General features: G+C 42.7%; 1 protein-coding gene across 1 annotated transcript in view; it reads right to left on the bottom strand.

Moving 5' to 3' along the window:
- Positions 1-416: 416 nt before the first annotated feature.
- Positions 417-27,923, bottom strand: part of LOC144218275 (acyl-coenzyme A synthetase ACSM1, mitochondrial-like) — a 41,732-nt gene continuing 14,225 nt past the window's right edge. The window contains 13 exon segments of the mRNA XM_077748130.1: positions 417-743; positions 2,201-2,320; positions 3,193-3,292; positions 4,561-4,688; positions 6,891-6,992; positions 7,539-7,619; positions 9,795-9,918; positions 12,197-12,276; positions 16,005-16,164; positions 18,141-18,281; positions 20,285-20,492; positions 22,634-22,844; positions 25,695-25,937. Coding sequence (XP_077604256.1) covers positions 657-743; positions 2,201-2,320; positions 3,193-3,292; positions 4,561-4,688; positions 6,891-6,992; positions 7,539-7,619; positions 9,795-9,918; positions 12,197-12,276; positions 16,005-16,164; positions 18,141-18,281; positions 20,285-20,492; positions 22,634-22,844; positions 25,695-25,886 — 1,734 coding nt within the window. The 5' untranslated portion in view covers positions 25,887-25,937 and the 3' untranslated portion in view covers positions 417-656.

Here is a 27,923-nt window from a genome sequence, read left to right as displayed (position 1 = left end):
TGAATGAGTGTATCTTTTTGTGTAAATCTTTGTCTGTGGCTATATTATGTTGTTATCCCTGAGGGAGTGACTGGATATATCTGTTTCGTGTCTGTGTGTATTGGTTGTGTGTGTGTGTGAATTTGCTGCCCCTTTTATGTTCCTGATCATACCTGTGTATGTGTGTGTGTCTTTTCTGTGTGTGTGTGTGTGTGTGTGTATGAGTCCAGTGTATGTAGGGCTTGCTTCATGGGGCTGTTTCATGTGACCCTGAGTGTGTANCTGTGGAACGGGCATAAGGAGTCAGCCAGGGTGCTTGGAACCAGGAGGGAGAATCTGGCCCCAGAGCCTTCTCTGATGGGACTTGGGGAGAATTATGGAGGGATAGCTTTTAGTGCCAGTTCATTCACAGAAGAAAAGCACAACACAAGGTCACCTTGGATGCTGATGTCAGTGTTTTATTACCCAGGCCACATTCAGAGCACTGACCCAGGGATATGAAGGGAGGGCAATAGCTGATGCTAACTGAAAAGAACCAGAAACCTAGAATGTGGACACTCCTGATGCTCTGACAAAACAATGCTCTATATTCCCCTGCTCACCCTTTCACAGTGGGGAAACTGAGGCAGCCAGGAATTAGAGCAAGATCACACAGTGGTTTCTGAGTGTTTTGCTGATTATATATGACCAAACTCCTTTTTCCGAAGTTCACTTCTCTTAATCTTGCCAGTGATGGTTTTGGGCAGCTCTGGGACAAATTCCACCTGGTTGAGGATGAAGCAAACCCGTCCTGACTTAGCCCTGCTGTCATTTCCTAACAATGCCCCACATCCCTCCTTTGCCCCTGCGCAGTCCTCCAGACAGCTGACACCACCTGGTGGCCTCACTAGGCTCCACCAAGCACGTCACATTGTCCTCTGACCTGGGAAGCTGGTCGCAGCCCTGTGACATGTTCTGACCAGTGAAATGGGAGTGGGAGTGAAGTGTGCCACCTCGAACACAACACTTGGGAACAACTGAGTCTGATCACCTCTCTGTCCATCGTTTATAGCACCTGGTAGTTACTGGTGGTGCTCTTTTATCCCGTTCCCAGGAGGACCACGGAGGACACGTGGCATGAGCAAGGAAGATACTTCCCTTATTTTAAGGCCCTAAGATTTGGGGGCTATCTGTTACCCACAATAACATCTAGTCCGCCCTAACTGGTATGCATCCTCTGTTTTCCTCTCTCTGAGGCAGCACAGCCTAACATTCGAAGCATGATCTCGTGTCAGATACGCATTGGTTTCACTTCCAGCTCCATCCTTTGATGAACTCCAAGCTCAGGCAATTTACTGGGAGTCTCTGAGCCTCCATTTCTACTCCAAAAATGGATGGTTACACCATCTCAGGTTTTAAGAGGATTACAGGAAATAACAAAAAAATGTAAATCTTTGAGTACAGGGTCTGTCACCCATAGTGAATGCTCAAAAAATATTAGCTGTATAACTCTATGTCCTGATTGTAAACATTCAGAAAATGCAGCAATGTATTCTTACAAAAGAAGAAAATGTTAAATTTATAGCATATGTATCCTTCCAAAAAGAGTTTTTCAACAAATAGGATATTATGTATATTCATTTACGGCCTGCTTTTGTCTCTTAATGAGATATTGTGATATTTTGATGTTGCAAGTAAAACATCTGCATTGTCTTTTTAAATTATAGGACAACATTAAATATCAAAAATAATGTAATCATTTCTCTGTTCCTGAACATTTCCATAGGTTCCACAAGGCCTTGAAAACAAATGAAGTAGAATGTATTGCTTGCTAGAATAAATATTATTCTGTTAACCCTATTTGTAATAAATCCGTACATGTATTGGTTTGCAATTTACAACGTATTTCTTACTAGGAATAATGTTTCTAAAATGTGTGGCAGGTGTTGATCTGAATTTCTTTTTCAAATTTTGAAAGATTACAAAGAATCTTCATCTCTGGGCACTTGTCTCATGTTTTTTCTTTACGTAGAACTGACAGCCATGTTTTTGACACAGGATAAAGGTTCCATCTGACTAAGTTGGTTCCCCCATATCCCTAAGATGAACTGCTGCTTCTGTATCAGGATATGTTCATTCTGTTGGTACATCAGCTTCACCCAGGCCACACGAGGGGATTTGGGGCAGCAGAGCCCCAGGAACCATGGCGGGGACTCCATCCCATCCATGGGCCCCCACTCACCTTCCTCGGGTACTTATACGGGGCTGTCACTGACTTCACATGCTGCTGCAGCTCCTGGGTGAGCTGGTCCCGGTCATGGGAGAGGTATTCCGGGGTCAGGACAATAAATGCCTTCACCACCTGCAGTGTAGAACCAGAGCGGAGGCTCAGCATGAGTGGTAACCAACTGTATAGTTGAAAAGGCAAATGCTTCTTAAGTAAATGGAAAATCAAGTTGAGAGTTGAGTCTTTGCAAAAAACAGGACCAGTTTCCATATTTCCAATTTCCACTCTTTGCCTTAGAAAATAACATGACCTATCAGCCTCCATTTCCTTCTCTGTGATGTGGGGATAGCATAGCTTCACCCGTCACTGCATATATGTCAAGATTCATTGAGATAATACATGAGAAACATGAGGCAATTTTAAATTATTTGTATTCATATCTTTTACATCACCATTTTTACTGTTACTGTAGATAGAATTCTGTGGCCATGAAATAAATGTTGGTCATTAACTATATTTTATTATGTATGTCCCTATTGCAGGCACAGGGCCTTGGGCATAGTAGGTAGTCAGCACACACTTGCTGAATCAATGAATGCGTCATCCAGAGAAGGATGACTCAGATTCCCATTCCACCTCCACCCCCTAAGGGCTTTGTGATCAGGCAAGTTATTTAACCTCTTTACGCTTGTTTCTTTACTCTAAAAAAGGATAGCAGAATCCTTAATGAATTACGCTGTTGTGAGTGGGAAATGAGCTGGCACACTGTAAGGGGTCATTGACTAAGAGATTGGCAGACACAGGCAGCAGGATTCACAAGTACCATTTTGTTACAGTTGGGGCCACAGTGTCCTCTGGTGACCACACTGTGTACATGCACATGCGCTTGCACTCAGCCCTCCCTCACCCTAGGTGAGAGGCTGGGGAAATATGGCCTGGAGGATCTTTCCTGCTCCTGCCTTCCTGGTGCCTGCACATAGACACGGTGACCTCTGTATCCTTCTTACCTCCCTTCGAATCGGGTCCGGGCTGCTCACCACAGCTGATTCAGCCACTGCTGGATGTTCCGCCAGGGCATTCTCCACCTCTGCCGGCCCGATTCGGTACCTGGAAGGTCAATGACTTCTTCTTGGTTTCTGAGCAGGTGGCAGGGCTGGGTGACCTAGGGCTTCAAGTGTCATACTCTCAAGAGCCACATCTTCCTTAGGTATGTCGCATAACTGTCTCAGGGAGCCCAGATACCTGTGTGCTGCCACTGTCTTGCACTTCCTGGAAACAATAGGACATTCACGTGTTCCCCAGGGTTTCTCACCTCACTGCCTCTGCTCTGGGAAGAGGGCCCATGTGTATTCCTCCCTGAGCTCCGAGGCTTGGTTCCAGCAGCTTCCCCTGGCATGAAATCTATTGGCAGCCTCAAACTTTATCTTAAAGATTCATGCAGATTCTGCATTCTATTCCTCACTAGATTAGCATGTTTTAGAAATTAAGAAAGGAAACAGACTCACTCCCTGAAATATCCAAGAAAACTTGATACTCTAATGTAATATGCCAAAAATATTTTAAATCATGTGAGTGTTAAGGACAACAGTCTTGGAGTTAATTAACTTTGTTTCAACTCAGGGTTGAAGTCAGTTCTCATTGAAACCTCAGGGAACTTTCTTCACTGGTCACTAATTCAGTTTCCTCATCTGTAAAATGGGCATAATTGTATCTACCTTCTAGCATTGAGAGGCAAGTTATATAAAGCGCTGCAGAGAGTGCTTCCACATTGTAAGTGCTCCACAGAGGTTAATTGCTGTTATTTGTCATTAAGTTTTTCTGTGAAATGTTGTGTCCCATCGAGAAGCCAAGCATAGAATAAGCTTCTTCAACCAGTAGATGCCAAAGTAAAGTCTACCTGCCAAATCCTTTAAATTGTATAATGACTTTTTTTAATGCTCTATTTATTTCTGAGAGAGAGACAGAGAACAAGATAGGGAGAGAGACAGAGAGAGGAAGACACAGATTCTGGAGCAGGCTACAGGCTTCAAGCTGTCAGCACAGCACCTGACATAGGGCTCAAACTCAAAGACTGCGAGATCATGACCCAAGCAGAAGTCAGATGCTTAACTGACTGAGCTACCCTGGCGTCTCTAAACTGTGTAATGTCTTATGTTCCCCATGAAGACTTTGCTGAACTTCACTTAGATTGATTCTTCTGGATGCAGGGCTTGGGGAAGATACACACATATCCCCAGAAGAGGACCTCTTGACAAAGCTTTGTTCAGAATTAGCTTGAAGGTCAAATCACCAATGCATGGACAAACGTCTGGATAAGCTGGATGCATTCAGGCATGTGAGGGTGATGCTTCCAGGCACAGGTCAGCGATACCTACCCAGAGGCATTGATGATGTCGTCATTCCTCCCAAGGAACCAGATGTAGCCCTCTTCATCCATAGTTGCTCTATCCCCGGTGTTGTAAAAGTCCCCACACTCCACTTCGGCAGTCTTTTCTGGGTTGTCCTGAAAAGATAACGGCACCCCTTTGTAGAAGACAATTAGTTTAAATTTAAAAAAATTTTTCTTTTAATGTTTATTTTTGATAGAGAGCGTGAGGGGGGGATGGGCAGAGAGAGAGACACACACACAGTGTCCGAGGCAGGCTCGAGGCTCTGCCGGATTCGGGGCTTGAACTCACAAGCTGTGAGATCCTGACCTGGCCAAAGTCAGATGCCCAACGGACTGAACCACCCAGGCATCCATAAATAGGCAAATTCTTGAAGATAAAAAGTACATTACAGGTTACCAACTGCTAGGAATATGAAGAAGAGCAAGATGTTTAATGAAAACAGAGTTTCTGGTTGGGTTGAAAAAAATTTTCTTCAGATGCATGGTGGTCACTGCTATACAATATCGTGAATTTACTCAATGCCACTGAATTGGGTGCTTAAAAATGGAGGAATGGGTAACTTCTGTGTTATATATATTTTATCTCAATAAATGAAAAAAAAAGGAAAAGAGCAAACAAAACTCAGTGGCTAGATGACAACCTATATCATAAGAGCATGTGAAAAGAGGTACATACATAGGTGTTGGCATTGACTCTAGACACCTTCATAAACAAAATATGTTATTTCCAATTAAGAAAAAAAATGTCATTGATCTGGACATTTAATTTAAACAGAATCTCTGTGGTTGGATCCCAAAATTAATATTTTTAAATCTCCTGAAATGATTCTAAAGTGCAAGACGGGCTGAGAACCACTGAACTATATATGTGTTACTCTCTGTTTAGATTTTCCTCTTTTATACACAGTTAAAATTGTGCTACAATGAATAAAGACTAGGGTTTGCATATTTGCTTTTGGTCAATAATATCACAAAAGGAGCAGTGCCCCGCTTCCCCCGCCACATTCATAGAGTGACAACAGTGACATGAATGGTTGCTACTGTGGAGAAAGGACATGGGTCTGAGATCAATTTCAAGGTCTGCCACTCTCCCCTGGCCAATCGTGGAAGCTGAGCTATTCTTCTTAGTGGTCACAACTAATCAGGCCAGGGTTTGCCGGGGTAAGAGTTTCAGGTATTCTTAGAGCTATCACAGTTTTATGTAATCCCTGGAATTCTTATATAGGGTTTGGGGACCAAATAGATGTGGAGCTGAATCCTAGAGCTGCCATTTATTTGACATGGGGAAGATATACAACTCTTCCAAAATGCAGATTCTTTCTTTGTGAAGTATAGACAAAGGTGCCCCCTGGAGGCTCAGCAATATTCACAGATGTGCACACCACGTTGGTAAGTGGGACTGTTAGGATGTGAATCCAGTTAAAGCTTACACTGTCAACTGTAAAAGATCATTGGAACCCAAGTATGGTACTTCTGGAACCAGACTTCTTTCTCCCCCATCAGCACTGAAATGGCAGACGGCTTAGGACAGGAAGGGATGTGGGAACACTAGAGATTAATTATAAGAGGCTTCACTGGGGCACCTGGGTGGCTCAGTTGGTTACGCTTCTGACCTATTCATAAGCTCAATTGGTTAAGCTTCTGACCAATTCATAAGCTCAAGTCATGAGTTCACGATATATGGGTTCAAGCCCCTTTCTGTGGCTCTGTGTGGACAGCTCACAGCCTGGAGCCTGTTTTTAGAATCCCTGTCTCCCTGCTCTCTGTCCCTTCCTTCCTTCTCCTTCTCAAATAAACATTAAAAAAATGTTATTTTAAGAAGAAGCCTCACTGAGAATACTACATGGCAATGAGAAAGAATGAAATCTGGCCATGTGTAGCAACATGGATGGACCTTGAGGGTGTTATGCTGAGCGAAATAAGTCAGGCAGAGAAGGACAAATATCATAGGTTTGCCCGTATAGGAGGATTAGGAGGAACTTGACGGAGGACCAAGGGGGAGAAGAAGGGGGGAAATGGTGGGGGAAAGGGAGAGAGGCAAACCATGAGAGACTCTCGAATGCTGACAAAAGAGGAGGACACTTATGGGTATGAGCCCTGAGTGTTACGTGGAAACTAACTTGACAATAAACTATTTGTAAAAAAGAAAAAAAAAAAAAAAAAAAGAAGAAGCCTCACTGAATTGGAGTGAATGACAGAAGGTACGAAGAAGGCTCAGGGTGCAGAGTTGAATTGTCCCCACTCACTCAGCACCCACACCACTCCCTGCAGCAATTTTCAGGGCCTGGAAGGGGCTGGGTGAGGGTCACCACTTACTTCATAGCACATGAAGATGCCTATGGGCTTGGTGGGCTTGATCCTGACGCCAATGTTGCCTTCAGTGTTGACCGGCAGGATGTTACCCTTGTCATCAATGATCTGGAGCAAGAGGCCTGTGAATCCCACCCAGCAGGGCCACCCCAACACACCTGTCCCACCCAAAAAATAGCTGACTATTCATGTGAACCTGGTGAGAATAAATGGGGGGAGGAGCACTGTCAGAAATTAAATTACAACTGTCAGAAGTCTTTGAAATCAGCGAATGGTGAAGCCAACATTATTGGTCTATTTGTTTCATGGATATACAAACATTGCAAATGTGTCAGCAAACTGGAAGGCTCAGGTGAGGAAAAACTAGAAGCACCAGCTGATGGAGAGAGTAGCCAGGTGCTCCAGATGCTCTGGTCCCAGCTGTTGTGTGTGAAGCTTCCAGCTGCCAGGCTCAGCTGCATTCGTGCCCAGGATACTGCAGTTCTCAAAAGAAGTGTCCCGAGGAAATCAGAGGGAAAATAGGAGGAGAGGAGAATGGATGGCAACTGGGGCGGGGGAGTGGGGTGGGAACAGCTGGTTCTGTCACCTGGTGTCACAATTGTGTGATCCCAGCTGAGCCCTACCTATTCCCAGCCAATGCCTTTAGGACCAAACCTGGATGTCGAAGGGGAGGATGCTTTTCCCCATGGAACCTGGCTTGATCTTCATTCCCCGTAAAGTGCCACAACTCATTCCCTGTTTACAACAGAAGAAAATGGTGTTGCTCAAAGAGTCCAGACTGATTACAAAGCATCAAGAAGTATCCACAGCATCCTTGCTCACCAAGGTCATTTGAGGTTGTGCAAAGAGCCCTTGTGGGGAAGCTAGAAGGCCCAGATTCAAGGTAAGGTGCAAGGCATTGACCCAACTCTGGTCAGCAGATGTTCACTGCACCTGTGGGCATGTAATGTGAGGTGTGGAGTGCCCACTGTATGTCAGATATGTGTCCGTTTGCTAGTGTAAGGCCATGAAACCGTTAGCATTTATTGGGGCTGTTGAACAGTGACATGAACCTTGTCTCAATCACTCAGCGCTGTGTTGAAGGTATTCTGATTATTTGTGTTGGTCCTTTGGTAAAATAACTGCCCCATCCCATTTATTTTCCTGATGACCAACATTCCTCCTTTATGGTACTCTAAAATATCTTTTTTTCTAAAGTTAAGTAGGCTAGGATTTGTTTCATGGATATGAATCTTCACTCCAGTTGTGTGCCAATTAATCCTCTTTGATTTCTCCTCCTAAAGGTGGGTAATTATAAAACTTATCTCTCACAGTACCTGGGTGTGTGGAAAACTCTTCACCCAGCGCCAGGCACATCAGGTTAGTTCAATAAACAACCACTACTAGCTATTATTCAGCCCCCAGAAAAGTCTGTTGGGAGATTCTCCTTCTGCAGTATTTTCCCCCATCCTTCCATTACAGTCATCAGAACATTATACTTACTTTGCTTGTGTGTTTCTTTCAGTGGATAACAAGCATCCTGATAATAGAGATTGCCCCATTCATTTCTATACTCCATCCCCCTAGCATTCTAGTTCAACACCTGCTTAAACACAAGAGTAACTGCAAGGTGAGCATATACTAGTAGTTGGACATTGTAGCCAGAGCCTCATATACATCCTTTCATTTCCCTTAATACAACCCAGCAAGATTGGGTTATACGCCCATTCTGGAGATGGAGAAGCAGAGACTCTAGAAGGTTCAATGCTATGCATATGGTCTTGAAGCCTGTGATTGGCAAGGCTGATATTTGAACTCTTGTCTGAGTTCCTAGGAAGGGAAGCTTTTCCCCCTTTGCTATGCTGCTGCTCACAGTACAGGCATATGTAAAATGTTCCTTAGCAGAGTCAGTAGGTATAAAAGTACTTTGAGATATAAAGCACCACTCAGATATAAGGGGGTGTTCTGTCTGTTGTTGCAAATAATTGATGTCATAGGTGTAGGTACTTCCCATTCTACCACCCTCCTCTTTGTCCAAATATAAACTATGAACCTTACAGGACAAGGGTGGAATCTAAATATTTCTCAGGCCTGGAGGCAGAACAATTAACTGATTATTTCATATGAATTTTTTTCCCAAAAAAAAGTCAGTGAAGTATGTGCACTGAGGCTAAAACAGCCATTTTGCTGCAGCTCCTGAGATGGCAGTCATCCTTCTGTCAGCCTTGGGGATAATAAGGAAGTTGGGGAAGTGGCCCTGTCCAGCAATAGAAATGGCTTGAGAATGTGTAGGAAGAGAGACATGTGCCTCCGCTGTCATTGATAAAGTTTTTATAGTTTATGACATGCATGATACTCTGAGTGCCCTACCACATGTCTACTCAGTGATGCCTTTGAGAATCATATTCTGTGTGTGTGTGTGTGTGTGTGTGTGTTTGGTATATACAGAAAGTCTCTGCTCCCTCCTCCACTCCAGCTAGTGTGCCATGATCAAACCTGTGTGCTGTCCACCTAAACACCCAGAAATGAAATACCGGGGCTGACTCTTGGTGTTGTGGTTGCCTCCCTAGGAAGGGATGGTGAAGTGGGCAGAACTTGAGGTTAGTGGCCTCCCTGTTACTGGAGAGAACCTCCCATCCCACCACCCTTGATGATCTCCATAGAGCTTAATGATCACACACACAGTGGCATCATGTCCTTAGACCCCTTTGAAAGTCTTCATCCAATAGTTTCCAGCACATTGGCCTCTTGACAAATTGATTAGCTGTGAAATGTCTTTGTACAAATTGATTTGGGGCAAATTAGTCTAAAACTCTGAAGCCTCCCATTGTCTTCAGGCAATGCTGTGAACGGGGTGGGGCCTCTGCACACACATGCTGGGCTCCATGGCTCAGCACACACTGATAGGCCCAGAAAGGACTGTCTACTTACTGTTTCTGACTGTCCGTAGGCCTGGTAGAGCAGAAGGCCCGTGCGTCTTTTCCACTCCTCTTGCTCCTCTGGCAGCAGAGCCTCCCCACCAGTAGCGCAGTGCTCCAGGGCAAGAAACCTGAGACTAAGGGAAGGCAAGGTATCAACAGAGCTTGTATTCAGATCTTGGATGCTCTACCCCAAGCCCAGAGTGTTAAGAGCTCACTCATAGCCTTGTCATCTGGATCATTTATCCTTTTGCTACCTCGTGCTCTTACTTGCCTTCAGGGCAATTTACTGGAGGCCAAAGACAAGGGAAAGTCACTCATTTCCTGCTGGTTCATGTTAACTCTTCTGGCAAGGGGTGGGTGGTGGTGGTGAGGCTAATGGATTTGATTAAAGGTTTGAATCAAATGTGGAAGTTGATATAAAGAGATGTCAAAGACGTATTTATCAGACCTTGTCTTAACATCTTCTGTGGCTAAGAAGAATATGTTATAAAGTATAATGGATGGTTGATAAGACCCCCCCATAAGCATGTTAGGATAATAATCGAACTGCACTGCCTTCTATGAAGAGTGGGGTCATGTGAACTAAAGGGCTTTTGTATTTCTGAGCAGAAATTGCACGTTAAGGGGTGGAAATGATTGCTCAGGACATCAAGAGAGACCAGAATGAGTGTAGGAAAAGAGAGAAGGGTTGTGGGTAATAGCCCTGAGAGAAGGAATTTCAGACAGAGCAGAAAAGTTGGCTGTGAACATTTCTAGTAGGTACATTGTGTGACATAAATCCTCTTTTTCATTTTCCTCATAAAATTTTCCATAAATAAGACAAAACAGCCACAAAATAATGATTGATTCCCTGAAAGGCAAGGGGAGAAGCAATTGAAATCTGAGTACCAGCTGGCCGGGGGCTGAGCCAGGTCAGCTCTTGAGGATCAGAGAGGCAGCAGTCACCTAGTCCTCCTTTCCATCCTCATCACCCTGCCCTGGCACATACAGAGTCAGGGGAGATAGATGGACAAGAGGGTGGGTTTACTGAGGAGTCTTCTTCATTCTTCTGCAACTTTATTCCAAACAGATCACATGGGCAGAGTCTGATGCAGTCATTAGTTATGACTTGGGGGAGTTATTGGACAAAGATACTTATCTGAGGAATATTTCAAAAAGTTGCTTCTTATGAACTTTGAAACACAAATGGAGTCCAACCAGCATGAGACTTCATGAAAAACTCAAGTTATGTTTCAGAATTAGCTTCATAAGGGTAGTCATTAAACACTTTAATATTTTAATTCTATATTTAAAACATGGTTCCTCTGATTTTTGGAGCAGCCATCTTAATTTCAGAGTCTTTAAAAGATTCGTAAATGTTCATACATTTCAAAGAGCAGATTCCAGTTTAGCTAAAATGAGCTCACAAACATGGGAAAACGCAAAAAGAAAACTATAGTAGAGAACACTATACATCAGATTGACAAAAATTAAAAACTGACAATAACAAATATTGCCAATGTTATGGAACAATGGGAATTCCCCTACCCTGTTAGTGGGAGCACAGCTCAATATTTTTAAAAAATCGGGTGGTAGAATGTAGTGTCAGAGTGACCTAGCAATTCCTCTTCAGAAAAATGTTAACAGAAATTCATACTTATATGCAGCAGGGTACGTGTATAAGCATTCAATGTAGAATTAATCATCAATAACCCCAAAATAAAAACTACCCAAGTGTCCATTAATGGTAGAACTGATAAAAAATATGCAAATTTTTAATACAATGAAGTATTACACAGCAAAGGAAATGAACTACAGCAATATATAGCAAAAAAGACACTTCTTAAAAACATAATGTTGAAAAAAGCAGCCAGATATTACAGAATAATGTATATTTACATGTATAAAGTTCAAAGTCAAGTAAAATATAATAATTTGTTTAGAGTTATTTACTTAGGAGGTTTTCTACAACAGAAAATAAGGAAATTAACCCCAAAAAAGTCAAGATATGAGTTTCTTTTGGGAAGATAGAGAGCCATGCAGGTATCTCTGGGGTGTGGGCAATGTTCTATTTTTGTAACTCATGTGAGTGGTGACATAGGTGTTTTATTTTCAACATTTCATTAATCTATACATTTATGTGTTATATCTTTTTCCGTATGTTTGTTCTTTCATAAGAAAAATGTTCACAAAATAATAAACCTACAATAATGCACGGCCCACTGAGCATTTCATTTGGATCTCTGAGTCCCACTTTAATTAATTAATTAGACTGACTAGTGATAATTATCAACACCAACACTTAACTTACCAGTCACACACTCACACAACCCCTCAAAGAACCACAGTTAAAAAGTCAGACCGCAGTACACTGGATTCCTTAAATTCCTAACCAAAGATTGTTATGACCAGCTCCCACCACTTCTACCATACCTGGTAGAAATCTGCTGTAGAGTCATCCGATACACAGCTGGAGCAGCAACGCACTGGGTGATAGGGTATTTGCACAATGTCTAGAAAGTGAGGAAAGAAGGAATTCTAATAGTAAAGATTTAACATATCAGTTATTACCACTTTAATTCTGATCTCCTCTGTAGGAGAGCCCTATTCATTTGTTAGTTCTTTCAATATGCCTATATCGAGCATGGATTTTCTATGTGGCACAGATCAGGCACTGTTGGGGGAAATACAAGAGTTAGACAACATCGCAACTGGGAGTGTGTACTAATACAGGAGATAAAACAGGACTCAACTGGTAAGGCAGAAACTGGGAGATTTCTCTCACAGAGTCTCATAGGAGAGACTGGAAGGAGAACTTAGCAGAGGGAAATACTCCTTCTGATTGGGTGATCCAGGAACCTCATGGAACAGGTGGCATTTATCGAGCTGAGGTATTTAAGAAATGGATATGGTCTCCACAGGCAGAGGAATGGAGGAGGTTCTTGCAGATAGAAGAAGTAACAGGAGCAAAGTCTCCAGAGTTGAAGAAACATTGAAGTATAGTCAAAATATGGTTTATTTAGACAGGAGAGGAACAAGAAATAACTTTAGGAAGACTGAAGTTAGATACAGACAGGAGAAGTTCAGAAAGATTGAGGTTCATTAGAGATCAGATAGAGTCTAAACTGTCTGGTAGTCACCCTTTCTTTGCTACAGGTGGGAGTCTTTCAGCTTAGGATCAGGCTGGAGATACCCTGGGAGAGCAACGAAGACTCAAGAGACAGAATGTGGGTTTGGGGTCTGCCTGCCTGACTTCAATCCTGTTATCTGATTCCTCTGTGACTCTGTTCCCTCATTTGTAAAATGGGAATTATCTATAGCTTCCATACATAACCATAGGGAAGAGAAATGGGCACATGGGGGAAATCTGCCTACTCTCTCTGTCGCTCTTTTTATTTTTTTGAGAGAGAGACAGGGAGAGAGAATCTCAAGCAGCTTCTATGCTCAATGTGGAGCCTCACAGAGGGCTCGATCCCAGAACGCTGCAATCATGACGTGAGCCAAAGTCAAGAGTTGGTCACTCGGCTGACTGAGGCACCTAGGTAACCCAGCCCCTCTCTTTATGAGTCCAATCAACTTCCTATTCCATCCTTCTCTCCTTCTTTCCTTCCCTTCTCTCTTTTTATTTCCAGTATAATTAACATAGAATGTTATATTAGTTTCAGATTTAAAATATAGTGTTTCAACAATTCTATGTACGACTCTTGCTCATCATTATAAGTGTATTCTTAATCCCCTTCACCTATTCCACCCATTACCACCACCTCCCCTGTGGTAACCATCAGTTTGTTTTCTATAGTTAAGAGTCTGTTTTTGGGTTTGTCTCTTTCTTTGTTTCTACTGTTTCTTAATTTCCGTATGAGTAAAGACATATGGTATTAGTCCTTCTCTGACTGATTTAGCATTATACCCTGTAGATCCATCCAAGTTGTCGAAAATGGCAAGAGTTCATTAGTTTTTATGGCTGAGAAATATTATACACACACAGACACACATTATACACACATATGCATATACCACATCTTCTTTAATCATTCATCTATGAATGAACACTTGATCTGCTCCATAATTTGGCGATTGTAAATAATATTAAAATAAACACAGGGGTGCATATACCCTTCTGAAATAGTGTTTTTGTATTATTTGAGAAGTAACTCAGTAGTACAATTAATGAGTCATGTGGTAATTTTATTTTTAATTTTTTGAGGAATCTCATGCTGTTTTTCACAGTGGCTGTACCAGCTTGCACTCCTACCAAACAGTATATGATGGTTCCTTTTATTCCACTCCTCGCCAACACTTGTTATTTGTTGTTTTTTGGATTTTAGCCATGCTGAAAGGTGTGGGGTTACAGGTCATTGTGGTTTTGATTTATATTTCACTGATGGGGAGTGATGTGGAGCATCTTTTCACGTGCCTATTGGCCATGAGGATGTCTTCATTAGATAAATGTCTGCTCATGTCTTCAGCTCATTTTTTTAAAGTAGGTTCACTCCCAGCATGGAGCCCAATGTAGGGCTTGAACTCACAACCCTGAGATCAAGACGGGAGACCAACACTTAACTAACTGAGCCACCAACGACCCCACAAGTGAAAAATAATTAAAATAATTAAACTTTTAAATGCTGGTGTTTGTGTGTTTGTGTGTGTCTATGTACGTATGTATGTAAATTTGTAGAATTAATAATTTGAAATAATTCAAGCTTAAAATACACTGAGACTTTGGAGACACCCATGTACTTAGTGGAGGGGGGAGAGGAAAGGTAGATTCTGTGTTCTTTGTGCAGTGTTAAGCCTCAGGGACTGGCAGGATGTGAGCAGTGAACAATGATGGAGAGGGAGATATTGACAGGTGGGGAATGAGAAGTGGGAAATGTAGTCTGATGTGCTGGAGGGATCATCAGATGGACTTGGGGTAGATAACCAAGGGGGAATTTGCATGGAGGGTGACTAGACCCAAAGTACGGTTTTGAGAGCCCTTTGACTGGATGCCCATGCTGGTGAAATGGAAGTAGAAGAGACTGTTTACAAGGAAGAGGAATGGTGAGGATAGGCTGTTGGAGGACTGCAGTGTTCAGGGGTAAGAAGGGTGATGAGGATGTGTCTTCAGCAAGTAGAGAATGTTCTATAGAGAAATTTGATAATAAAGGAGGAAAGACTGCGTTGGTCCACTGTCTACCAGGGTAAACTGAAGGTAATATTTAGGATAAGGAACTATGAATATGTTTAGGACTAAGGGTGAATACAGCTAATGATGAGGAAGAGGTTGAAACATGGGAGAAAAGATTTAATAGACAAAAGATTAGTGGGCAGGGGGAACGTGAGAGGTTGAAAATACAGGAGAAAAGGTTTCATGGATGGAAGATGAATGAGAAGGGTTCCTAAGAGAAGGACACAGAAAAGAACAGGATCTGCAGGGACAGTGAGGGAGGGGCTGGACTTGGAGTGGGGGGAGGCAGGTCTACCTCTGAGATGGAAAGCAAAGAGATGGAAAGCAAAGATGAGCGTGGAGAGCATTTTCAGGTGAATGGAAGTACAATGAGAGGGTTCACATGGGTGCCTTGAGTTATAACCATGAAATACACCTAACAATACCAGCCTCCACCACTGCTTCCTGGGTACCTCTCATGTGCCAACTCAGGGTTAAGCACTTCACCCACTTCTCCTGTACCATCTCATGTATATTTCAACGATTTTGTGACATATGAGTTTGTAAAACTCCCATTTTTACAGATGAGGAACCTGAAGCTCAGAGTAGGAGGTAAACAACAAATAAATGTCACACATGGGATAAGAAGCTAGATTTGCATTTTCTAAGAGCTCTGTTTTGAAACTTCATTAAACTGAACAGCAACCATAACAACAAAAACAACAACAACAACACACACACACCAGCCACCTGTCTCTAGCAGATCCAGGATCCAGGATCCTAGAGACCTGAGCTTGCTCTCATTGGGTTAATTTTTGATAATGTTTACTCAGGGTCCCAAGCCCATGAGGTCTGTTTCACAGGGCTGGAGGAGGGCTTGGAATATGCATTTTCTTCAAGGTTTCATCTAACGTGATTCTCATACAGTAACTAATTCAGTGCTCCACACTTTGAGAAACCCAGAACCAGGTTTATATTATGGTAATGAGACTTTCTGCTAAATAAAATATTTCTCAGCAGGCCCAGCTTTTGAGTTTGAAACGTTGAGTGTCTTCTAGGAGTTTGTTAGTACTGGAAGGTTTATCTTCTTACCTGTTGAACGACCTTTGGGTCAAACTTGGGCAGATGATGAACGAAGGCTGTAGATCCTGTTGTCCATGGTTCAAACATGCACCCCCAGATAGCCAGAATCCAGCCTGGGTCCGAAAGGCACCAGAGGACATCAGATGTCTTCAGTTGCAGTAATTGCCTGCTAACTCCAAAACAAAGTGGCCTCAGCTAGGTGATCATGAGAGGATGTGATCGAGGCCTAGGGACTCTGATTTTCAGGGTAGACCCACCTCTCATTCTCAGTGCATGTGGTTTGAGGGGGATCCAGACACACTCTTGCCCCAGGTCCCTAAAACATGCCAAATTCTATTTTCTGGTCATGTGTGATTTCAACTGGTTTCGTTATAATGATCCTTACGCCTGGGAATTGACTCTGTTACTTACACAGTCCTAGGTTATGCTGGCAGCCATTTGGGTTAACAAGGGATACGCCTTTCTGAGAAGTGCATCAAAACACAGCAGATGGAGATTTGAAAACCTGACCCACAGACTAGCTATGTCAGAAGCCAAACCCTGAAGTGCCCTGCCTCACGATCCAAAAAAATTCCTTTTTTCATGCTTAGGCCTAAGGAGGGTTAGATTGGGCTTTCTGTCATTTGTGATGGAGAAAGATAAAGGGAAAGAGAGAGGAGGAGGAGGAAGAGAGAGACACAGAGAGGGAGAGAGAAAGAGAGAGCATGCACTAACTAATATCCCATCTTGGCGAAGGACTGGAAACAATTATCCACTAGGGCAATAATGAAAAGCAGGGTGGGAAAGGTTTCTCATTTCTCTATTCTATCTTACTGCTTTTGAGGGATGTCTGTGTGTAACTCCTTGAGAAAACACAATCCTCCCATTAGCAGACTATGGCTCTGAGGAGCTTTACTGTTAGCAGGGAAGGGCTTGGATAAACAATCCACCCTCCCTCATCACAGTCCTCTTAGGATTGTGGCTCACCCACAGAATATTACTAGCTAGGAAGACCTGTCATCTCAGCTTCAGACACAACTACCCACTGAACATCACTTCTGCAGTGTCCCTCAGGAACCTCAAACCCAGCCGATCCTAATCCGTCCTGCCTCTCTTCATCTTGCAGCCACAGTGATCTTTTGAAACACAAATCTGATCAGGTCTTTCCCTAGCTGAAATACATCCCATTGCTCCAATACCTCCCCATCATTTTCCTAAAAGACTCTAAACTCTATACTAAGGCCACTAGTTCCTGGGCCCTGCTCACTGGTTCCCAACTCCTTCCATATGTCCCTTATCACTTAGGCTGAGCACGAGATATCCCAGAGTCTTTGTAGTTTATAATACCAATTTTAATAACTTTGTCCCTCCGCTGTAATTAATCAGACTGCACAGAAAGCCCTTGCCTTCCTTCCACCCCCATTCCTCCAGGGTTTTCCTATTCAACTGCTACCACTGCATAACGCTACATGTGTACAGAGAGCCACTGTCAATTAAAAGCCTGGTTTGCCCTCTGGTCTGATAATAAGTTAGAAAGTATATAGAACTTTTAGGTCTGAATATTATTACCTGGGGTAGGGACAGAGAGGAGAAGAGGCTTGGTTGAAAATGGATTAAATGATTAACCCAAGGCTACAGCTTCAGCTTCATGATTGTTTGTTCTAGGTTAGAGGCAGTGGCATACTGTGGCTTGATTCCATTATCCTTTTTCCTGAGAGCTGACGACTGGGTAACCCCAAGTTTCATTTGTTCATAATTGGGAAAGGGAAAGGACCAGTCACTTCAGTGACGTTGTTAAAACATTCTGTCTTTTGCCACCAAACCCCTGAGTCAATTGACAGGGACACAATGGCTTGTCACTTTTGTGGTTTGCTGAATGCCTGCTGTCCCCACCCACAATTCCTACACACCTCTTGTAAAGGTGCTCAGGCAGGACCTAAATGGGCCTCCTTTGTCTCCTTAGGCCTCTTCCAGCAAACCAGTAGGATTCCCAGTGTCTACCTCTCAAGACTCTCAGGAGTCTGAACCAAAGAGCCCAGAGGGAAGACACAGGGTGGAGTCTATTCTACCTAGAGCTCTTTTCCCAACCCACATGTGTGCTCACACACATGCACACACCACCCCAGACCTGTGGCCCAGCATCTAAGTCAATGCCTTCTTTCCTACCATGAAGGCAAAGAGGATCGCAAGGCAAGTCCATGACTGTGTTTTGCCATCTTGGGAAGGCCTGTTGTCCCACTGGTGAAGAAGATGCCCATTGGGTCCAGCGTCTTTGACTTAATACAGGTGTGATCTGGGGATGCTGATCTGCAAAGGGATTCAATACAAAAGGAGACATGTCACATTTCCTTCTTTTGGATCCCAAGGGATCCAATGTGAGGGGTTTGGAGTCAGAAAAATGGAAGTTTACAACACTGGAGGAAAAACTAGTTCTCTTTGTATGAGGAATCAAATGGAATTTGTGAGTACTTGGATAAACAGACTGACATTTCTTGATTTAAATAAGGGAGAAAATACAGTGGACTACTTTTTAATGTAATAAACATTGAAAGTGATAGTAAGTGATAGCACTTACTATCAGGCAGTGCTCTACGTGATTTTCAAGTAGAACTCATTCAAACTTCAGAGCAACCCTAAAAGAGGAAGGAGTTCTAGTGTGCCCATTCTGCAATAAGAAACTGAGGTTCAGAAAGTATACATTAGTTACCTGAAGACATATAGCCAGCAAGTGGCAGAACCAGGACTAAAATTCAGTCTGATCCTCAGACTGTGCTTTTAAACACACTGCTAAGCTTGTTTTTTGTTTTTTTCAATTACGAGCTTTATAGGATTTCACCCTATAACCTTGGCCATGAGGAGTGGAGAAGAGAAAATGAGGGAGAGTAAAATAAACATAAATGCACACCTGCCCTGGAGTAAACTTGAGATGGTAGGTATAGCCTGGAGTCCCCCCAATGTGCCTTGATTCTTGGGGGCTTCCAGACTGACAGACAGTTTGTCCCTTGGGTCTGCTTACAAAATGCCAACTCCCTATGGTGTTCAATCAAAGAAACTGTAAATGATCCCAAGGCTGTAGGTAACACCAACTCTTGCTGAGAAATGGTCCCATATTGATTTTGGTGATGAAAGTGAGTCTAAAGAATATTCTTTTTTTAAATACTATTTTAAAGAGAGACAGAGAGAGAGACAGACAGACAGAGTCAGAAAGCCCGAGAATCTTAAGCAGGATCCACGCTCAGCAGAGAGTCCGATGCGGGGATTGGTCCCACAACCCTGGGATGATAATCTGGGCTGAAATCAAGAGTTAGATGCTCAACTGGCTGTGCCACCCAGGCACCCGAAGAATATTCTTAATTGAAGCCATTTTCTTTTAGTTCTCTGACTTTAAAATCCAGCAAAGATGTGACTTCAGTGTAATATTTGCCTTTTGAGGCTGAAGTAAAGAACTTTAAATACTAGGGGTTACTTTAAGAAAACAAACACTGCATGCTTTGCAGGTGATAAAAAAATGCCTGAAGGTTTACAGAGTCAGAGTGATTGAGGTGGAAGGGGTCTTTCCTACTTTCAACATTTCCCTAACTTTCCCTGAAGGTGTCGCTAAAGGTACACAGCACCTAAGAGATGGAAAGTGTTTACTCCTCCAGCTGCCTACCAGCCCCAGCCTCAATTTTTCTTGCAGTCTATAGTTTTCCCTTAAAAACTCATCTTAGGGGCACCTGGGTGGCTCAGTTGGTTTAGCCTCTGACTTCAGCTCAGGTCATGATCTTGTGGTCCATGAGTTCAAGCCTCGCATCAGGCTCTGTGCTGCCAGCTCAAAGCCTGAAGCCTGATTCAGATTCTGTGTCTCCTTCTCTCTGTGCCTCTCCCCCACTCATGCCCTGTCTTTCTCTGTCTCTCAAAAATACACAAACATAAAAATTTTTTTAAAAAACTCATCTTAATCTTTCACTCAACCTCTCCATATATTTGTTTGTTATGTAAAAATAATATTTCAGATTCCCTACCTACAAGGAAGATTCAACACAATAACCCTCTAACTCCTCTCCATTGTACTAAAGTGCTTATACTTTAGTGACAGAGCACAGAAGTTCAATACTCTTATTTTACAAAGAAAGCAACTGTATCCAAGGAAGGGGAAGGAACCAGCTCAGGATCACACAACAAATCAGTGGCATAGCTGGGAAAGGAAGGCTTCTGGCATCAGTCCACGATATTTTACTCCGACGGAATGTCTGTCTACCAACACTTGGGAGTGAATGGTCTTCACCTGCCCTTCCTTAGAAAACACATTCATCAGAACAGAAACTCACTTAATCAGTGATCAGAAGTCTAGCCATCCTTGATGGCTATGGTCAGACACCAGGAGCTTTGTTTTGAGAGCAGGGCATTCCGAAACTAGAGCATCCACCTCTGGGGCAAGTGTATCTATGGTCATGATGCCTTGGGCTTTAGACACTTGTAATCGGTAGAGAATGTCCTTGGCCTTCATCTGGGTGGTTCCTGGCATGAAGATTATACCTGCGGATAAAAAAGGAACCTTTGGGTTTCAAGTCTGGCTTACCTGCAGCGAAAGCTGCTAGCTTCTTCCTGTGCCATGTATGGTCTGTGGACCAGTACCATCAGTACCACCCAGGACACAAAATCTCATGCCCCATCCCAATCCTACTGAATCAGAATTTGTACTTTAAGAAGCTCTCCAAGGGTTTCCATGCACACTGAAATTTGAAAAGCCTGTCCTAACCTCTTCTCTGCTAGATGGATCAAGCCAGTAGACAGTCAAGTCCTACTTTACACGGTATCTGGGAATATCGACATAAGTAGGATAGTGTCTTTGACATCAGGATTAGCTGCATCCTTACCTCCATTTTTCTCCTCTCACTTCCTCCTCTCCAGTCCCTTGTGTCGTCTTGAATCTCCTTCTTTTCTTCACTCCTCAATCCAAATTTAAGTACATTATCCTCTTAACTTTTCTATATTCCCTTCCATCGTCCATCCCCAACAGTTAGTTCAAGTATTTGTGTGCCCCTGTTGGGTTCTAATCTTTCCACCAGATGCCTCGTCCTGAACCTTGCTACTACCCTCTTCCATATTATTACCTGTTCAGGTTCCACAGAACACTGACTTTCCCCCCTCCACTTTTCTACTCATCACCAGCACCTGGGCCCTCTCTCCAGGAAAGCATCATACTCTCCACCCAACACTGAAGGCACTGCCCACCTTCCACCTTTTTCTCTTACAAATCTATTCCCTATTTCAATATGGCTATTCTCCACACAGGCTTCTCTTGACTCTAAGTCTTTGCATGTGCTATGCCCATTGTTGGAATTCCCTTCCTTTGCTCCTATTCTTCTTTTATGCTACCTATCCCAGAGGGCTCAGTTCATATCTTGGATTTCCACTGTACCATCTCTTAGCTCTACAGATGATACGGCTTCTCTATACTCTCTCTGTTGTTGCTGCTAATTCCTGATTCCACATGACCTGATGGATTAATGGAGTATTTTGTTTGTGTGGAAATATATGCATTATAAAGCATTTCAAAAAAGAATTCAGGAGTCCCACACCAATTCTAAATTATAGAGATGAATAGATAGGCAATTAAAAGGGAATTGGAAATCTCCACAGAAGAATGCTAATAAGGGTAGAGGGAATAACATAATTAGAAAATTCTCCTATAAAACCACCATAATAATATCCAAATCAATCAAGAATCATCAATGGATTCTCAAGTCATAGGGAGAAAGACAGTTGGGGGACAGGATATTCACACAGTCTCATAAGTATTAGAGCCCAGGTTACTTACTAATTCCAAAGGGAAACGGTGCCTTGTAAGGCAAAGTGTTTATCAATAATATCACCAATGATAGGACAAACTGACTTCAGGTATCTCCTGATGTAGAGCACTGAGATAGGCACGTTGTCCTTCTAGAGCTCCTACTAAAAATGCTTATCTGAAGATAATCCTGAAGAATGAGTCGGAAATACAAATTTTGTGGGAGCTTCTGCAAAACAACTGGTTTAGACATTTCCAAGATGTTGTCATGCAGAAAAGCCTAGATTAATGGAGACTGAGGAGACCCGACAACACAATGCAATGCATGATCCTCTATCGGATTTTGGATTTCAACAAAAAAAAATTGCTACAAAAGACACTATTGGGACAATTACAGAATTTTGGCTATGGCTATGGATGTATATTATATCAAAGTTACACGTCTTGTGTGATAACTCTGTTCTGGTTATGTGAGGAGAATGTCATGGATCAAAGCAGATGCATGCTCCAGGTCTTAGGTGTTTATCTGGTGTTTATGGATGTCACAATGTCTGCAACTGATACTTAAATGAGTCAGTGTGGGAGGGGGGCAAAATGTTAGCAAATAGATTGATTTTTAAAAGCAAAAAATGAGACTGCAAGAGAAAGTGTGTGTATGTGTGTATGTGTGCGTGTGTCTGTGTGAATTAGAGAGTTATGACATTGTGTTTAAGGGTGTATAAGTATGAGGGACAGAGTGAGAAGGAGTAGAAGAATATTTGAAGGAGTCTGTGAAAGAGAAAGAATATGAAGGATAAGAAAAAAAGGTCAGGGAAGATTATTATTTCAGGACCCATCAGCTCTAGGTGAGACCTAAAACCTGTTAGGGTCTCTTTGAGTTACCTACCTGCTCGGATGCAGCCTATGACCGCCAGCCACCACTCAGGCACTCGAGGCAGGATCAAGGCTAGGCGGTCTCCCTGTTGCAGGCCACAGGTCTGGGTGAAGACGTTGGCTGCACGGCGGGATAAGTCTGTCATCTCTCTGAAACTCCACTTCACTTCATCCCCTTGGTTATTCACCCACCACAGGGCTGGGTTTGGACCTCTCTTTCCTTCCTGGTCAAGATCAAATACCATGTGTTACTTCCTAGGTTAAAGGAAAAGGGCACTTATCTGGCCAGTCTACCACAGTTACATGAAAATGTAGCTCAAGAACTGAGATCTAATTTAGAAGCATTTCTAGAACCAGGAGAAGTGGGTAGGGTATGATCCAGCCTACTTCTTCTGGTCTACTGAGCCACCTCCTCTCAAGTCACATAAAACCAAGAAGAGCTCCATGTCACCTGTTAAAGCCTTAAAATTTCATTCCTCCATGTGTCTGTCTTAGTTCCATATGGACAGTATGTTCTCCTCTGTGCCTCAGTTTTATCATCTATGAAACAGGTATATTTCTCATCTATGAAATGGGTACAGTACTACCTAGAAATTAGTAAAGTTTAAATGAGTTACTTAAACAGGTAAAGTGTATATGATAATGCCTGGGCACATGGTAGGCACTGAATGAAATTATTAAATAACATTATTGGGGCACATGGGTGGCTCACTCAGTTGAGCGCCTGACTTTGTATCAGGTCATGATCTCATGGTTCATGAGTTTGAGCCCTGCATTGGGCTTGCTGCTTTCAGTACAGATCCTGCTTGGGATCTTGTCCCCATCCCTCTTTGGCCCTCCCCTGCTTGTGCTCTCTTAAAAATAATAAACATAAAAATTTTTAAAAAGATTATTTTATAACTAATTCNACATGGGTGGCTCACTCAGTTGAGCGCCTGACTTTGTATCAGGTCATGATCTCATGGTTCATGAGTTTGAGCCCTGCATTGGGCTTGCTGCTTTCAGTACAGATCCTGCTTGGGATCTTGTCCCCATCCCTCTTTGGCCCTCCCCTGCTTGTGCTCTCTTAAAAATAATAAACATAAAAATTTTTAAAAAGATTATTATATAACTAATTCACACACATATATAATAAATATATAATAATGTAATATATACTTATAATATATAATAATGAAATAATATATATAATATAACACACACAAACATAGACACACATACACACACAAACACAGACACATTTTGAAGATTTCACATAAAAATACTGGCTTTCTAACTTATATCTTATAAATAAAATATATTGAAATGTGGATTAAAATAAATTCTATCACTCTATTATGGTTTGTGTGGCATTGCATCTTAGGCCATGGATCAGTGCTTGGATGGTGCATGTTAAGTTGTATAGGGAGGTGCAGGAAGACACAGTGGACTACAGTGGACTCTATGGAGGGTCTTTCAAAGGAACAATGTCAAACCCTGTGGGGCTTGTAAGGCAGGTTTCAACACTGTATTCCATCAGTGTGTACTGAGCATCAGCTCGGTGATAGGCCCCATGCAAGTTGGGGCTAAGTGGAAACAGACAAGTGAGAAGTGTTGGGAGAATAAATATTATTGGCATGAGGATGCTGGGGACAGGGAGAATTTGGATACATGAAGAAATGGACAAGGATCAACTATGGTGATATAAAACACAACAAAGATGAGGCACCCCTGGGGTAATACTTATCTGGAGATTATCTCCATGAGTTGATGCATTAACTACCTATTAGGACTAGAAACAGGGGGAATGTGATGGTATCACTTCTTGCTCTCTACCTCTTCCCTCTCCAGCTCATCTCATGGTTCAAAAGTTCTTAACTACATTACTGGTCAGGTCATGATGAAAGTCAGTTTAGAGTCTGAAGGAAGAGATGTTTGGTATCATCAAATTGTGAGACCAGGCAAAATAATGTATTGCAGAATCAGAGAGCCTGGACCCAAATCCTGTCCTTTCCCTTATTAGGCATGTGCTGGTTTCTGTGTGTTATTTAAACGCTTGGCTCCTCAGTTCCTTCTTCTAGAAAGTGGGGATGATGAAAATGCTCATCTAATCATTGTAGTAAATGCAAAGTGCATTTTAAAAAGTACGTATTAAAAAATGCCCTCCCTTGGTATTATTATGGGAATTCAGAGAAAGGAAAAAGAAGGAGATGGGGAGGAACCCCCACATTAGTTTAATACTAACATATCAATGCAGGTTCATGGGAAATTTAAAAATTATATGAACTCTCTGTCTGTATCGCAGGTAACTTCTGGCCACAGACAGTGTTGGGTGAGTTTTCTCACTGTGGACGTCACCAGCTGGGACCCAGTAGCTGGGGCGCCATGGACTGTCTACTCAACTCCTAATGGCCCTGTTGCACCTCTCTTGGTCTGTCTCAAGGAGAGAGATAAACTGAGCACTTGGGTTTTTCTGTAGACATGCGTAATCTCTAGAGGCCATAGGGGCAATTTTCTCTGGACATACCCTGAAGTTACACTCAAGTATGTAGTTGAATGGGAGGAATCCAGCGGCACAGGCCATCCTCACAGAATGACAGATGACATGATTTACCTACATGTGTCATATGCTCATGTGTACAATCAGGTGATCTGTCCCTTCCCTCTGAGGGTAGCCTGAAGTTAAGTCCAAGGGTAATGAAACATATTCTAGTTAGGCTCATAGTCTCATTGAGCCTATGAGCTCAAGGTAAGAATTGAATGAGTTGAAGGTAAGAATTCCGACTGAGGCCAACTTGCAGACCTTGTCATTAGAAACTTTGGCCACAATTATATGACTGTGTAACAGATATTTTCACCTGCTATCTTGTCTCTGAAATGAGACTATCACCATTTCATAGATAAAACCACTGAGGCTCAGAGGACTGAGAAAGTGACTAGGCTGAGAACTGAACCCCCAAACATTAGGTTTTCCCACAACACTGCTAAGCTGAGGCAGAAGCCATTACTAGTTCTGTGCCCCTCAGTCTACTAAGATCATGATAAGGTCAGTAAGGCCAATCCTGTTCTCACATCCATCATGAGTGCCTCCTTACCTGCTCCATTGGAGTCCAATAGTCCAGGACATCACTTGCAAAGTTAAATTCCTCAGGTCTATCGTGGTCATTCCATCTCAGGGCTCCAGCTCCTGGTGAAGACTGGCAGCAAAGATACCACGGGGCAGGGTGAAAGTCATTGTAGGATTGGCGGTTGCCCCTGGGGTCTTGGAACCTCATCAGCCTCTCCATGGTGGCACAGGCGTCAAGAAGCAGGCACAGAATTCTCAGGTCACCACCTGCCTTGGGAAGAGATGGCCACTAGATTGGTCACGGAAAAGTAATTTCCTCCATAAAATGAATAGAGTAATAGCTTTGTTTCAGCTCACTAGAATAGGAACAACACAAGACCCATCAGCATCTCTCCCCCCCTCTTGTTAATATCCTCTCCTGGATTCCATGAGCCAATAATTTTTCCTGCCTGAGGTTGGTTTTCTGTCACTTGAGACTATAAGGATATTGATAAATATACAGCACCATACTCAGAACCGATGAGGGTAATATCACAACACCTGTGCTAGAGGACTGAGCTCTGGCCAGGCCGGGGCAGGAATCATTCCCAGGACAACATTCCAGGCAGCTATCACCAACCCATCAGAGTTGACCCAAGAAATGAAACTGTTTGCCACTCCAGATCCCAACAAAGACCTCTTACATGGGAGCACAAAGTTCACTTGTTATTATTGATGATTGTGAAAACTGGCTTAAGCTAGAACTATCTATCCAAGAGAATGCTGACTGAAGGAAACCATTTCACAAACAAGCTTTGTGATCTCAGCACCTTATGTCTATAAACAATAGTCTCCTCGCCCTTGATTTCAGCAGTCAGATAATACCTGCATGATGAAAGTCCACAGACTAGATCAATAAAACCAGGCTCAATTTACTTTCAGGCACTTTAGACAAATAATCTAACCCCAATTTTGATGGTGTCCCTAGAACCCTAGTAGGGGAGGCACTGCTAAATACGCGGTTGAATGACTGTCTGCAGAAAAGAGGATAATTGAAAAATTTATTCCCTAGAGTTTGCTTGTATGTGCGGATCCTTGGGCCACATGAACTAAGTAAAGTATGCCCCATTTATTTTTAGCTTCTGTCAATCAACAGTACCATCTTTTGTTTTATCAGAGCACTTTTGGGCTAGAAAGGCTCTAAGAGACCAGCTGGTGTAGACCTGGCCCTTAGACATACTCCTGTTGGCTCTTGGTTTTGTAGGGAAATTTTAAAAGATTTTTAAAAAATTAATGTATGTATGTATGTATGTATGTATGTATTTATGAGAGACTGCGGGGGAGATAATGAATGAGCTGCGGGGGGGAAGGAGAAAAGAGAGAGAGAATTCCAAGCAGGCTCCTCACTATCAGCACAGAGCCCGACCCCAACGTGGGGCTTAAACTCACAAGCTGTGAGATCATGTCCAGAGCTGAAAACAAGAGCTAGATGCTTAAGTGACAAAGTGTCCCTGGAGGGAAACTTTAAATGCTCAACATTTAAATCTTGGGAGGTTTCATTTAGAAGCCTTGAAGGTTTCTCTTGAAAATGTAGGAGGTCTGGCAATACGGGGTCTTTATTTCAAACTGGCACCACCTGACTGAAGCTGAAAATTGTATGCTTCAGTTAAATGGAATGTTCTCCCATTTGAATCAGTTTCTGCCACACATTATTTGATCACACCTGCTTGCTTCTCCACTGACTGTACCTGTCAAGCCTGTGCATTTTGAGCTTAAAATTGTGAATTTAGTCTAACATCTGCAAAGGGACAGGAATTTCCCCAAAAGTGCACGGCAAGTATAGTGGCAGAGCTGGGTCTAGAAGCCTGCCTTCCCTGTTCTTTCATCCAATACATACCTGCCTCCACAAATAATTGATTAAGAACAAGAATACCAGACTCATTTGAGATTTTCATGCACAGGTATAAATGACCTCAAGAACTTCCTTAAAATACTCAAGGTCAGTGCAAACAACCCCTGAATAAGTGGCTGAAGACAGAAACACAAGGAAGAGAAATGATGAGGAAAATAGCTAAGCCTTTATTAGGGGCTGGATTGCATCCCCTCAAAATTCATATGCTGTGGCTAAAATGAGCAAATCAGAGCACCCTAGATGCTGGTGATGATGTGGAGAAATGGACACCGTCCTACACTGTGGGCATGCAAACTGGTGCAGCCCCTGTGGAAAACAGTGTGGTGATTCCTCAAAAAATGAACAATAAAACTCCCCTAAGACCCA

Source organism: Crocuta crocuta, unplaced genomic scaffold (assembly GCF_008692635.1).
Source record: "Crocuta crocuta isolate KB4526 unplaced genomic scaffold, BGI_CrCroc_1.0 scaffold1125, whole genome shotgun sequence".
In the NCBI taxonomy this organism is placed as follows: Eukaryota; Metazoa; Chordata; class Mammalia; order Carnivora; family Hyaenidae; genus Crocuta; species Crocuta crocuta.
The sequence above is the reverse complement of the archived record's forward strand: the minus strand, read 5'-3'. Positions and strand labels throughout refer to the sequence as shown.